Source organism: Hyperolius riggenbachi, chromosome 11 (genome assembly GCF_040937935.1).
Source record: "Hyperolius riggenbachi isolate aHypRig1 chromosome 11, aHypRig1.pri, whole genome shotgun sequence".
Classification (NCBI taxonomy): Eukaryota; Metazoa; Chordata; class Amphibia; order Anura; family Hyperoliidae; genus Hyperolius; species Hyperolius riggenbachi.
This window is the reverse complement of record NC_090656.1, coordinates 1390067-1405609: the sequence shown is the minus strand read 5'-3', so window position 1 is coordinate 1405609 and position 15543 is coordinate 1390067. Positions and strand designations below refer to the sequence as shown.

Here is a 15543-nt window from a genome sequence, read left to right as displayed (position 1 = left end):
GGTGAGTCTCCTCCTCCACAATATCCTCGTCATACACTGCCAGTCATCCGGTGACTCTCCCCTCCACAATATCCTCGTCATACACTGCCAGTCATCCGGTGAGTCTCCTCCTCCACAATATCCTCGTCATACACTGCCAGTCATCCGGTGAGTCTCCTCCCCACAATATCCTCGTCATACACTGCCAGTCCTCCGGTGAGTCTCCTCCTCCACAATATCCTCGTCATACACTGCCAGTCCTCCGGTGAGTCTCCTCCTCCACAATATCCTCGTCATACACTGCCAGTCCTCCGGTGAGTCTCCTCCTCCACAATATCCTCGTCATACACTGCCAGTCATCCGGTGAGTCTCCCCTCCACAATATCCTCGTCATACACTGCCAGTCATCCGGTGAGTCTCCCCTCCACAATATCCTCGTCATACACTGCCAGTCATCCGGTGAGTCTCCTCCTCCACAATATCCTCGTCATACACTGCCAGTCATCCGGTGACTCTCCCCTCCACAATATCCTCGTCATACACTGCCAGTCATCCGGTGAGTCTCCTCCTCCACAATATCCTCGTCATACACTGCCAGTCATCCGGTGAGTCTCCTCCTCCACAATATCCTCGTCATACACTGCCAGTCATCCGGTGAGTCTCCTCCACAATATCCTCGTCATACACTGCCAGTCATCCGGTGAGTCTCCTCCTCCAAAATATCCTCGTCATACACTGCCAGTCATCCGGGGAGTCTCCTCCTCTACAATATCCTCGTCATACACTGCCAGTCATCCGGTGAGTTTCCCCTCCACAATATCCTCGTCATACACTGCCAGTCATCCGGTGACTCTCCCCTCCACAATATCCTCGTCATACACTGCCAGTCATCCGGTGAGTCTCCCCTTCATAATATCCTCGTCATACACTGCCAGTCATCCGGTGAGTCTCCCCTCCGCAATATCCTCGTCCTACACTGCCAGTCATCCGGTGAGTCTCCTCCTCCACAATATCCTCGTCATACACTGCCAGTCATCCGGTGAGTCTCCCCCTCCACAATATCCTCGTCATACACTGCCAGTCATCCGGTGAGTCTCCTCCTCCACAATATCCTCGTCATACACTGCCAGTCATCCGGTGAGTCTCCTCCCCACAATATCCTCGTCATACTCTGCCAGTCATCCTGTGAGTCTCCCCTTCATAATATCCTCGTCATACACTGCCAGTCATCCGGTGAGTCTCCTCCCCACAATATCCTCGTCATACACTGCCAGTCATCCGGTGAGTCTCCTCCTCCAAAATATCCTCGTCATACACTGCCAGTCATCCGGGGAGTCTCCTCCTCCACAATATCCTCGTCATACACTGCCAGTCATCCGGTGAGTCTCCTCCTCCACAATATCCTCGTCATACACTGCCAGTCCTCCGGTGACTCTCCCCTCCACAATATCCTCGTCATACACTGCCAGTCATCCGGTGAGTCTCCCCCCTCCACAATATCCCCGTCATACACTGCCAGTCATCCGGTGAGTCTCCCCCCTCCACAATATCCTCGTCATATGCTGCCAGTCATCCGGTGAGTCTCCTCCCCACAATGTCCTCGTCATACACTGCCAGTCCTCCGGTGAGTCTCCCCCTCCACAATATCCTCGTCATACACTGCCAGTCATCCGGTGAGTCTCCTACTCCTCAATATCCTCGTCATACACTGCCAGTCATCCGGTGAGTCTCCTCCTCCACAATATCCTCGTCATACACTGCCAGTCATCCGGTGAGTCTGCCCCTCCACAATATCCTCGTCATACACTGCCAGTCATCCGGTGAGTCTCCTCCTCCACAATATCCTCGTCATACACTGCCAGTCATCCGGTGATTCTCCTCCTCCACAATATCCTCGTCATACACTGCCAGTCCTCCGGTGAGTCTCCCCTCCACAATATCCTAGTCATACACTGCCAGTCATCCGGTGAGTCTCCTCCACAATATCCTAGTCATACACTGCCAGTCATCCGGTGAGTCTCCTCCTCCACAATATCCTCGTCATACACTGCCAGTCATCCGGTGAGTCTCCTCCTCCAAAATATCCTCGTCATACACTGCCAGTCATCTGGGGAGTCTCCTCCTCCACAATATCCTCGTCATACACTGCCAGTCATCCGGTGAGTCTCCTCCTCCACAATATCCTCGTCATACACTGCCAGTCATCCGGTGAGTCTCCTCCTCCAAAATATCCTCGTCATACACTGCCAGTCATCCGGGGAGTCTCCTCCTCCACAATATCCTCGTCATACACTGCCAGTCATCCGGTGAGTCTCCTCCTCCACAATATCCTCGTCATACACTGCCAGTCATCCGGTGAGTCTCCTCCTCCACAATATCCTCGTCATACACTGCCAGTCATCCAGGGAGTCTCCTCCCCACAATATCCCGGTCATACACTGCCAGTCATCCGGTGAGTCTCCCCTTCATAATATCCTCGTCATACACTGCCAGTCATCCGGTGAGTCTCCTCCTCCACAATATCCTCGTCATACACTGCCAGTCATCCGGTGAGTCTCCCCTCCACAATATCCTCGTCATACACTGCCAGTGATCCGGTGAGTCTCCCCCTCCACAATATCCTCGTCATACACTGCCAGTCATCCGGGGAGTCTCCTCCTCCACAATATCCTCGTCATACACTGCCAGTCATCCGGTGAGTCTCCTCCTCCACAATATCCTCGTCATACACTGCCAGTCATCCGGTGAGTCTCCTCCTCCACAATATCCTCGTCATACACTGCCAGTCATCCAGGGAGTCTCCTCCCCACAATATCCCGGTCATACACTGCCAGTCATCCGGTGAGTCTCCCCTTCATAATATCCTCGTCATACACTGCCAGTCATCCGGTGAGTCTCCTCCTCCACAATATCCTCGTCATACACTGCCAGTCATCCGGTGAGTCTCCCCTCCACAATATCCTCGTCATACACTGCCAGTGATCCGGTGAGTCTCCCCCTCCACAATATCCTCGTCATACACTGCCAGTCATCCGGGGAGTCTCCTCCTCCACAATATCCTCGTCATACACTGCCAGTCATCCGGGGAGTCTCCTCCTCCACAATATCCTCGTCATACACTGCCAGTCATCCGGGGAGTCTCCTCCTCCACAATATCCTCGTCATACACTGCCAGTCATCCGGGGAGTCTCCTCCTCCACAATATCCTCGTCATACACTGCCAGTCATCCGGTGAGTCTCCCCCTCCACAATATCCTCGTCATACACTGCCAGTCATCCAGTGAGTGTCCTCCTCCACAATATCCTCGTCATACACTGCCAGTCATCCGGTGAGTCTCCCCCCTCTACAATATCCTCGTCATACACTGCCAGTCATCCGGTGAGTCTCCCCCTCCACAATATCCTCGTCATACACTGCCAGTCCTCCGGTGAGTCTCCTCCTCCACAATATCCTCGTCATACACTGCCAGTCCTCCGGTGACTCTCCCTTCCACAATATCCTCGTCATACACTGCCAGTCATCCGGTGAGTCTGCCCCTCCACAATATCCTCGTCATACACTGCCAGTCCTCCTCCACAATATCCTCGTCATACACTGCCAGTCCTCCGGTGAGTCTCCTCCTCCACAATATCCTCGTCATACACTGCCAGTTCTCCGGTGAGTCTCCTCCTCCACAATATCCTCGTCATACACTGCCAGTCCTCCGGTGAGTCTCCTCCTCCACAATATCCTCGTCATACACTGCCAGTCCTCCGGTGGGTCTCCCCCCTCCACAATATCCTCGTCATACACTGCCAGTCATCCGGTGAGTCTCCTCCTCCACAATATCCTCGTCATACGCTGCCAGTCCTCCAGTGAGTCTCCTCCTCCACAATATCCTCGTCATACACTGCCAGTCATCCGGTGAGTCTCCTCCCCACAATATCCTCGTCATACACTGCCAGTCATCCGGTGAGTCTCCTCCTCCACAATATCCTCGTCATACACTACCAGTCATCCGGTGAGTCTCCTCCACAATATCCTCGTCATACACTGCCAGTCATCCGGTGAGTCTGCCCCTCCACAATATCCTCGTCATACACTGCCAGTCATCCGGTGAGTGTCCCCCTCCACAATATCCTCGTCATACACTGCCTGTCCTCCGGTGAGTCTCCCCCTCCACAATATCCTCGTCATACACTGCCTGTCCTCCGGTGAGTCTCCTCCTCCACAATATCCTCGTCATACACTGCCAGTCATCCGGTGAGTCTCCTCCTCCACAATATCCTCGTCATACACTGCCAGTCATCCGGTGAGTCTCCTCCTCCACAATATCCTCGTCATACACTGCCAGTCCTCCAGTGATTCTCCTCCTCCACAATATACTCGTCATACACTGCCAGTCATCCGGTGAGTCTCCTCCTCCACAATATCCTCGTCATACACTGCCAGTCTTCCGGTGAGTCTCCTCCTCCACAATATCCTCGTCATACACTGCCAGTCATCCGGTGAGTCTCCTCCTCCACAATATCCTCGTCATACACAATATCCTCGTCATACACTGCCAGTCATCCGGTGAGTCTCCCCCCTCCACAATATCCTCGTCATACACTGCCAGTCATCCGGTGAGTCTCCTCCTCCACAATATCCTCGTCATACACTGCCAGTCATCCGGTGAGTCTCCTCCTCCACAATATCCTCGTCATACACTGCCAGTCATCCGGTGAGTCTCCTCCTCCACAATATCCTCGTCCTCCACAATATCCTCGTCATACACTGCCAGTCATCCCGTAAGTCTCCCCCCTCCACAATATCCTCGTCATACACTGCCAGTCATCCGGTGATTCTCCCCCCTCCACAATATCCTCGTCATACACTGCCAGTCATCCGGTGAGTCTCCCCCCTCCACAATATCCTCGTCATACACTGCCAGTCATCCGGTGAGTCTCCCCCCTCCACAATATCCTCGTCCTACACTGCCAGTCATCCGGTGAGTCTCCCCCCTCCACAATATCCTCGTCATACACTGCCAGTCATCCGGTGAGTCTCCTCCTCCACAATATCCTCGTCATACATTGCCAGTCATCCGGTGAGTCTCCTCCTCCACAATATCCTCGTCATACACTGCCAGTCCTCCGGTGAGTCTCCCCCTCCACAATATTCTCATCATACACTGCCAGTCATCCGGTGAGTCTCCTCCTCCACAATATCCTCGACATACACTGCCAGTCCTCCGGTGAGTCTCCCCTCCGCAATATCCTCGTCCTACACTGCCAGTCATCCGGTGAGTCTCCTCCTCCACAATATCCTCGTCATACACTGCCAGTCCTCCGGGGAGTCTCCTCCTCCACAATATCCTCGTCATACACTGCCAGTCATCCGGTGAGTCTCCTCCTCCACAATATCCTCGTCATACACTGCCAGTCATCCGGTGAGTCTCCTCCTCCACAATATCCTCGTCATACACTGCCAGTCATCCGGGGAGTCTCCTCCTCCACAATATACTCGTCATACACTGCCAGTCATCCGGTGAGTCTGCCCCTCCACAATATCCTCGTCATACACTGCCAGTCATCCGGTGAGTGTCCCCCTCCACAATATCCTCGTCATACACTGCCAGTCATCCGGTGAGTCTCCTCCTCCACAATATACTCGTCATACACTGCCAGTCATCCGGTGAGTCTCCTCCTCCACAATATCCTCGTCATACACTGCCAGTCCTCCGGTGAGTCTCCTCCACAATATCCTCGTCATACACTGCCAGTCATCCGGTGAGTCTCCTCCTCCACAATATCCTCGTCATACACTGCCAGTCATCCGGTGAGTCTCCCCCCTCCACAATATACTTGTCATACACTGCCAGTCATCCGGTGAGTCTCCCCCCTCCACAATATCCTTGTCATACACTGCCAGTCCTCTGGTGAGTCTCCTCCTCCAAAATAGCCTCGTCATACACTGCCAGTCATCCGGGGAGTCTCCTCCTCCACAATATCCTCGTCATACACTGCCAGTCATCCGGTGAGTCTCCTCCTCCACAATATCCTCGTCATACACTGCCAGTCATCCGGTGAGTCTCCTCCTCCACAATATCCTCGTCATACACTGCCAGTCCTCCGGTGAGTCTCCCCTCCACAATATCCTCGTCATACACTGCCAGTCCTCCGGTGACTCTCCCCTCCACAATATCCTCGTCATACACTGCCAGTCATCCGGTGAGTCTCCTTCTCCACAATATCCTCGTCATACACTGCCAGTCATCCGGTGAGTCTCCCCTCCACAATATCCTCGTCATACACTGCCAGTCCTCCGGTGACTCTCCCCTCCACAATATCCTCGTCATACACTGCCAGTCATCCGGTGAGTCTCCTCCTCCACAATATCCTCGTCATACACTGCCAGTCCTCCGGTGAGTCTCCTCCTCCACAATATCCTCGTCATACACTGCCAGTCATCCGGTGAGTCTCCTCCTCCACAATATCCTCGTCATACACTGCCAGTCATCCGGGGAGTCTCCTCCTCCACAATATCCTCGTCATACACTGCCAGCCATCCGGTGAGTCTCCTCCTCCACAATATCCTCGTCATACATTGCCAGTCCTCCGGTTAGTCTCCCCTCCACAATATCCTCGCCATACACTGCCAGTCATCCGGTAAATCTCCTCCCCACAATATCCTCGTCATACACTGCCAGTCATCCGGTGAGTCTCCTCCTCCACAATATCCTCGTCCTACACTGCCAGTCATCCGGTGAGTCTCCTCCTCCACAATATCCTCGTCATACACTGCCAGTCCTCCGGTGAGTCTCCTCCTCCACAATATCCTCGTCATACACTGCCAGTCCTCCGGTGAGTCTCCCCTCCACAATATCCTCGTCATACACTGCCAGTCCTCCGGTGAGTCTCCCCTCCACAATATCCTCGTCATACACTGCCAGTCCTCCGGTGACTCTCCCCTCCACAATATCCTCGTCATACACTGCCAGTCGTCCGGTGAGTCTCCCCCTCCACAATATCCTCGTCATACACTGCCAGTCGTCCGGTGAGTCTCCCCCTCCGCAATATCCTCGTCATACACTGCCAGTCATCCGGTGAGTCTCCCCCCTCCACAATATCCCCGTCATACACTGCCAGTCATCCGGTGAGTCTCCTCCTCCACAATATCCTCGTCATACACTGCCAGTCCTCCGGTGAGTCTCCTCCTCCACAATATCCTCGTCATACACTGCCAGTCCTTCAGTGAGTGTCCTCCACAATATCCTCGTCATACACTGCCAGTCATCCGGTGAGTCTCCCCCTCCACAATATCCTAGTCATACACTGCCAGTCCTCCGGTGAGTCTCCCCCTCCACAATAACCTCGTCATACACTGCCAGTCCTCCGGTGAGTCTCCCCCTCCACAATATCCTCGTCATACACTGCCAGTCCTCCGGTGAGTCTCCTCCTCCACAATGTCCTCGTCATACACTGCCACTCATCCGGTGAGTCTCCTCCTCCACAATATCCTCGTCATACATTGCCAGTCATCCGGTGAGTCTCCCCCTCTACAATATCCTCGTCATACACTGCCAGTCCTCCGGTGAGTCTCCCCCTCTACAATATCCTCGTCATACACTGCCAGTCCTCCGGTGAGTCTCCTCCTCCACAATATACTCGTCATACACTGCCAGTCCTCCGGTGAGTCTCCTCCTCCACAATATCCTCGTCATACACTGCCAGTCCTCCAGTGAGTGTCCTCCTCCACAATATCCTCGTCATACACTGCCTGTCCTCCGGTGAGTCTCCTCCTCCACAATATCCTCGTCATACACTGCCAGTCATCCGGTGAGTCTCCCCCTCTACAATATCCTCGTCATACACTGCCAGTCCTCCGGTGAGTCTCCCCCTCCACAATATCCTCGTCATACACTGCCAGTCCTCCGGTGAGTCTCCCCCTCCACAATATCCTCGTCATACACTGCCAGTCCTCCGGTGAGTCTCCTCCTCCACAATGTCCTCGTCATACACTGCCACTCATCCGGTGAGTCTCCTCCTCCGCAATATCCTCGTCATACATTGCCAGTCCTCCGGTGAGTCTCCCCTCCACAATATCCTCGTCATACACTGCCAGTCATCCGGTAAATCTCCTCCCCACAATATCCTCGTCCTACACTGCCAGTCCTCCGGTGAGTCTCCCCTCCACAATACTGCCAGTCATCCGGTGAGTCTCCTCCTCCACAATATCCTCGTCATACACTGCCAGTCCCCCGGTGAGTCTCCTCCTCCACAATATCCCCGTCATACACTGCCAGTCCCCCGGTGAGTCTCCTCCTCCACAATATCCTCGTCATACACTGCCAGTCCTCCGGTGAGTCTCCTCCTCCACAATATCCTCGTCATACACTGCCAGTCCCCCGGTGAGTCTCCTCCTCCACAATATCCCCGTCATACACTGCCAGTCCCCCGGTGAGTCTCCTCCTCCACAATATCCTCGTCATACACTGCCAGTCCTCCGGTGAGTCTCCTGGGTGGAGCAGCGGAGGAACCCCCTCCAGTTGTCTACATTCCCTTGCAGTATTTTTGCCCTGTTGCCCTGTACCTGCTGATTTGCGTTAAGGCCTCGTTCACATCAGGGACGTTTCTGTGCGCTTTTCACAGCACACTGCCCTGTGCGTTCAGCAAGGTATTTATTTTCCCATGTAATTAAATGTAGCTGGTCCGCATCTATGCGCTGCACTGAGCAGCATTACAAAAACGTAGGGTTGCACGCATTTCTGTGCGCTGAACTGTAAAGCGCAAGTGAATATGTGCGCTTTTTTAGCGCATAAAAGCGTATGCGTTTTTTGCCACTAATTGGAAAAAAAAATACATTTACATATAAAAACAAAGCTTTACTGACAACTGCTACTGCTACAATAAGCAAAACGTGCTTGTATTGTAGTGCATGCCCAGCGCACTGCAGCACGCTTTTATGATAGAAACACAGGTGTTAATGCCTCACATTCGTACTGTGTGTAGTGTAAAAGCTCCTTAAGGTCACACAGACCTAAAGCGTAACCACCTACAACACTCATTCCTAAGGGCAGAGCTCAAGAAGAAAAGTAGGTTTGGCACCAGTCTGCTGCTTCAGTGAAAATTTTACTCGAACAAGTACAGTAAGGTTTACATTAGAGAGTACAAAAAGACGGCCTGATAGCCGTTTCGCAGGTCCCCCTGCTTCGTCAGAGGCCCTTTTGGCCTCTGCGAAACGTCTGTCAGGCCGTCTTTTTGTACTCTCTAATGTAAACCTTACTGTACTTGTTGGAGTAAAATTTTCACTGAAGCAGCAGACTGGTGCCAGACCTACTTTTCTTCCTGAACTCTGGATATATTATGTACCTGGTGGTGAGCAGTCTATTCCGTCTACTAATCCAACCGCTTAACATCCAGTAAGCTACGATTGCCATGTGTCATCTTTGTCTCTCTTGATTTTTTTCTTATTCCTAAGGGCCCTTTTCCACTCGCAATCACTAATCACAAACACCAGTGATTGCAATTATTTTAAAAAAATTTTAAGAGATTGTGATTTTACATATGCAGAGCATTTGCGCTATAAAATTGCCCTTAAACATTTCTCCAGAAAGCGATCCCGCTTTGGCAAAATTTAATTGCGGTGCTGGAAAATACCTGGTGCGATTCCGATGTTAAATGGCAAACCTAGCGATTAAAAAAATCACTAGCGTTTGCGTTATGAACTCAATCGCCTGCAGTGGGAAAGGGCCCTAAATGTTTCACTTCAAAGCAAAACTGAAGCAAAAGGTATATGGAGGCTGCCATATTTATTTCCTTTTAAGCAATACCAGTTTCCTGGCTGCCCTGCTGATCTTCTGCCTCTAATACTTTTTAACCACAGCCCCTGAACAAGCATGCAGCAGATCAGGTGTTTCTGACATTGTCAGATCTGACAGGATTAGCTGCATGCTTGTGTCAGGTGTTATTTAGACACTACTGCAGCCAAATAGATCAGCAGGGCTGCCAGGCAACTGGTATTGTTTAACAGGAAATAAATATGACAGCCTCCATATTCTTCCCACTTCAGTTTCCCCTTAAAAAAACAAAACAAAAAAACAGCCTAGCAACCTGTCACAGACCTGTTACAGACATTGCTACCCAGCAATGGAAATGGTCAATAAGATGGTAATAATGCAGAGTTGCTGCTTAAAGCTAATGTGACCCCGTATTTAAATAAAAAAAAGTCAGATACTCACCTAAGGAGAGGGAGGCACGGGTCCTAATGAGCCTTCCCTCTCCTCTCCGGGTGCCCTCGGTGCTGCGCTGGCTCCTCCGTTCCAATCCCCCACTGCGGGGACTTCGGGAGCCGAGTCGTCCCGAAGACAGGCGGCTCCATACTGCGCATGCGCTCTTTGATAGAAGATAGCGTGGGCACCAATATATTCCAAGCAGCATTTATTGCACATGATAAAACAAAGCAGCAGTGTCATAAGGTAAAAACCATTGTACATCACCATCCAGAGATCACCACACACACAGAACCTGGTCCCCAACAATTGTTTCGCACCGGACCGGTGCTTGATCACGGGAAGCCTGTCGCTATGGCGCCGCTGGAAATCACATGTAGCGCCACAGCGGGGGGCGGAAGCAAATACCAGTTGTACCACACGCCCCTCCGTATGTCTGGCCAATGATCTGCTGGCCTCTAAGGTTGGCCGCGGGTGCGTCACCGTTTCCAGGTTAGGGGGTATGAGAAGAGTAATCTAGACCAGGCCCTAGCCAAAGTGAGAAACATTGACCGAATCGAACTATTGAAACCGACAGAAAAACAAGTAAAAAATCAGTTTTTGATTATACCCCGATGTCCGATGAATTACGAAGTATTATCAAACGTAATTGGCAGATCCTGGAGCAGGACAAAAGTCTTGACCCTAGAGTAACACAAGCCCCTACAGTAACATTTAGAAGAGGTCAAACATTGGGCTCTATGCTAACTAAAAGTGAATATTTACCTCCTGTTGGTACAGGTTGGTTAGGTGGAAAGTTTTATCATGTGCAATAAATGCTGCTTGGAATATATTGGTGCCCACGCTATCTTCTATCAAAGACTGCAACAAGCTTTTAACCTGTTTGTGGAGGCACAATATTTGTAAGGCGTTTTGCACCTATATGTACCAGTCTTTTTCATTGGAGTGCGAGGAGGTTTCTTTTTGTTCTTTGAGCTACAATACTGCGCATGCGCGAGTGCGTCATAGAGGGCGGTCGCACATGCGCAGTGTAGAGCGGCCCGTCTTCGGGAGCACTCTGGCTCCTGAAGACTTCCCGAAGCCTCCCTTTGGCCGGGAGACAGAGGTATTTGACCGAAACGGTCGAATACTGCTACGGGGGAGCCAGGACAGCAGCAGGGAGAGGAGAGGGAGTGCTCTATGGGACCAAGAGCCTCCCTCCTACTTAGGTGAGTATCTGACTTTTTTATTTAAATATGGGTTCCCATTAGCTTTAATTTATGCTAATATATTATACAAAATTCTGCAGCTTAGAAATGCACCAGTATTTGGTTCAGTCGCAAGCTATAGACATTAGTGCAAATATTAGCATACGTTTTGCACTAACTCTGTTATAAGGGCTCTTTCACACTAGGAATTGATCGTGCGTTTTGACCTTCATGTTAACTTTCACATTAGACGAAGCATTTATCATTAGACGGGAGCTTTGTAACGTGCAGCCGTGGTGTTTTCCCATCGGGTGAATTAGAACGACCGCCTGTAATCTGCTTCGCACCGCAACTTCCCGATGTCACGCTGCAGGTTATAAGGTGTACGAATATCCACTCTCGCCATTACATGACCACTGTACACCCCCCACCCTTCTCACGACTATTCTGTCTTCTCTCCAAATAGACAGCATGATTCATCAGAGGGGAGGAGTTAGAAGTGATCACATGTGAATTGGCAAATTTGACTTTGACTCCACTACACTTGTTAGTCGATTTGACCTTCAGGATTTTGAAGTGAGAAAAGCTGTTTGGGGTACTCTTGTGTCTCGGGGTGTGAATGGATCCAGTAGACAGTCACTTATACACGAGTGTGGGACACGTCCATATAAAGTGTTTCATGGAATATGACCATACTTTGCATTCTCTTGCTCCTCCCCCGCAGATGACCTGATTCAGCTGACCGCCATGTCCTGGATGAGGGAGTTCCTGCAGCTAGCGGGACGAGTGATGCTCCCATACTCCTCTGGGATTCTCACTGCCGTCCTGCCCTGTCTGTCCTACGATGACCGCAAGAAGAGTATCCTTTGTCTGAGACTAATGTATACATTTCACAGGATCAGTACACAAAGCAGCTCCCCGAGACGCCAGTAACCCCCGCTTGTACAGGACGTGTGTGTGACTGGCCCCTTTACAAGCGGTGTGCAATGTGCATTATATTTACATGCAAGCTGGAATCAGGCTGGGTTCACACTGTCCCGGGTGACAAACTGATCCGATTTCCGTGTAAACAGACCTTTTGGATACATTAGGCATCATTTTCTCGTCCGGTTCTCTCTTCCGGCTACACAATGTGCTCAGTATTTGTATCCGCGTTCTGCTGCTGCTGCTGCTCCTTCACATCCCCTCATGCTAGAAAAGCCAGTATACCTATCCCAGAGCCCCGCCAGAAGCAGCAGCCTCACATTGGTGTGCAAAAGACCAATGGGAATCCTCGCTGAGCACCACAGATGATTTTCAGTGGTCCACTACTCAGTGACCCAATGAGAATCCTTCCTGGGCAGGGACGATTCTCATTGGTCTATTACAAATCAGTTGTAGTTTGATGTTTCTTCTGGGTCTCTGGGATCAGTATACCGGCGTTTCTGTGCGCAGGGGCCTCAATAAACTGACATATAGATGGTGGCAGGTGGTGCTGTGCAAGCAGCTGAGCAGAAGGGGATAAACCCACCAGCAGCGTGTTCTGCTAGCGTTGTGAGTTTTGAAAATGCTCTCCCTTCCACTTGAATGAGAATCGCAGCAAAATCGGCATTAACAATTTTGCCGTGATTGTACTGCGAATCTCAAGTGAATGGCATAGTAGTAGCAGCAGGGTCTTGTACTGTGTAAACTTATTGCTTCAAGTGAATGGGAGAGTGTTCTGAAAGCGCTGGCAAAAAAACACTGCTAGTGGGCTCTAGCCGAAGCTACCATTGATGGTGTCGCCATCCTCTTCATCCGACCGATCTGTTGTACGGAACCCAAACCTGCGTTACACTAACTGAACGGGCTGATGTGATCGGATCCCTGCTGCATTGTGTAGGATCTGCTTCATTCCACCTAATGTAACGTGTTATTGCCAGTGTAACCCATTTATCCATCTCTAGCTCTGATAAGGCTTTAAGAAAAGATAACTTTACCCCCAGAGGATGTGTAGTGCTTGGCTTGCTTGTACTTAGTGTTCTTATCTCCTGGGAGTCCTACTAAAATAGAGTATTTGCTATTTGTGATGCTTTCTGAGCCTCCTGCTATACACAGCTGCCAACCACAGACAGACCTGAGTGTACGAAACTGCTTCTTCTATTCTGGCCACCAGAGGGAGCTCTTACCTTATAAACCAGAACAGATATCTTCATTAGCAGAAGTGGTCTCGTGGCCAGAAAATCATAAACAGGTTTACTGTGTACCTGAAATGGGAGGATAGAAAAAAAATGTGTATAGATACCCGGAGCTTCCTCCACCCCCTCTGGCCACATCGCTCCACACCACTGCCTAGATCCTCTATACGGGCTCCCATAGGTTCGGTTTTCATGCGCCAGCCACGGGAGCGCAGCAGGGGGGCAGGGCTTGTGGCCAGGCCGCACATGCTCAGTAAGCTCCGATGGGTCAAACTTACGGGGCCCTTACGGCTTTACAATCTCTTTCACAATGCACTGCTATGTCCCAAAGAAAGAAGAGGGAATGTGAGAAATAGCACTCCGATATAGTCACAACAGTTACATCTTTATTGTATATCCAATATAGTCAACAAGGATCTATAAGAGCAATTAAATACCAAATAATGGGTGGCACACGATAATATCACATCACATACAACTTACAGAGATGCCTATACACGTCAGCAGTCAGCTGCTGCTGGTGGCTCCAAAAATCAACTACATGACCAATGCATAACATAAGCTCCATAATATTCCAGAAATCAAAATGTGAATATTGCACAATATGTCCATAAAGAGTCCATAACACATAAGTGAAAAAGAGGTGTGAAGCTTATATGCATATACACATAACCATATATACATACACATATACATACACATATACATAACCATATACATAACCATATACATAACCATATACATAACCATATACATAACCATATACATAACCATATACATAACCATATACATACACATATACATACACATATACATAACCATATACACATAACCATATACACATAACCATATACACATAACCATATACATACACATATACATAACCATATACATACACATATACATAACCATATACATAACCATATATACATACACATATACATAACCATATACACATAACCATATACATAACCATATACACATAACCATATACACATAACCATATACACATAACCATATACATACACATATACATACACATATACATACACATATACATACACATATACATAACCATATACATAACCATATACATAACCATATACATACACATATACATAACCATATATACATACACATATACATAACCATATACACATAACCATATACACATAACCATATACACATAACCATATACATACACATATACATAACCATATACATACACATATACATAACCATATACATAACCATATATACATACACATACATAACCATATATACATACACATATACATAACCATATACACATAACCATATACATAACCATATACACATAACCATATACATAACATATACATAACCATATACATACACATATACATAACCATATACATACACATATACATAACCATATATACATACACATATACATAACCATATATACATACACATATACATAACCATATATACATACACATATACATAACCATATATACATACACATATACATAACCATATATACATACACATATACATAACCATATATACATACACATATACATAACCATATATACATATACATAACCATATATACATACACATATACATACCCATATATACATACACATATACATACACATAACCATATATACATACACATATACATACACATAACCATATATACATACACATAACCATATATACATACACATATACATAACCATATATACATACACATATACATAACCATATATACATAACCATATACATACACATACACATAACCATATACATACACATATACATAACCATATACATAAACACATATACATAACCATATATACATAACCATATACATAACCATATACATACACATATACATATACATACACATACACATATACATACACATACACATAACCATATATACATACACATACACATAACCATATATACATAACCATATACATAACCATATACATACATATATACATACACATATACATAACCATATACATACATATA

General features: G+C 48.5%; 1 protein-coding gene across 2 annotated transcripts in view; it reads left to right on the top strand.

The window, feature by feature from the left end:
• The window catches only part of VAC14 (VAC14 component of PIKFYVE complex), a 209289-nt gene that overhangs the window by 52251 nt on the left and 141495 nt on the right, over positions 1 to 15543 (top strand). For both annotated transcript variants that reach the window (XM_068260029.1, XM_068260028.1), the window contains exon 8: positions 12084 to 12218. In XM_068260029.1, coding sequence (XP_068116130.1) covers positions 12084 to 12218 — 135 coding nt within the window. The remainder of the gene's footprint in view (positions 1 to 12083; positions 12219 to 15543) is intronic.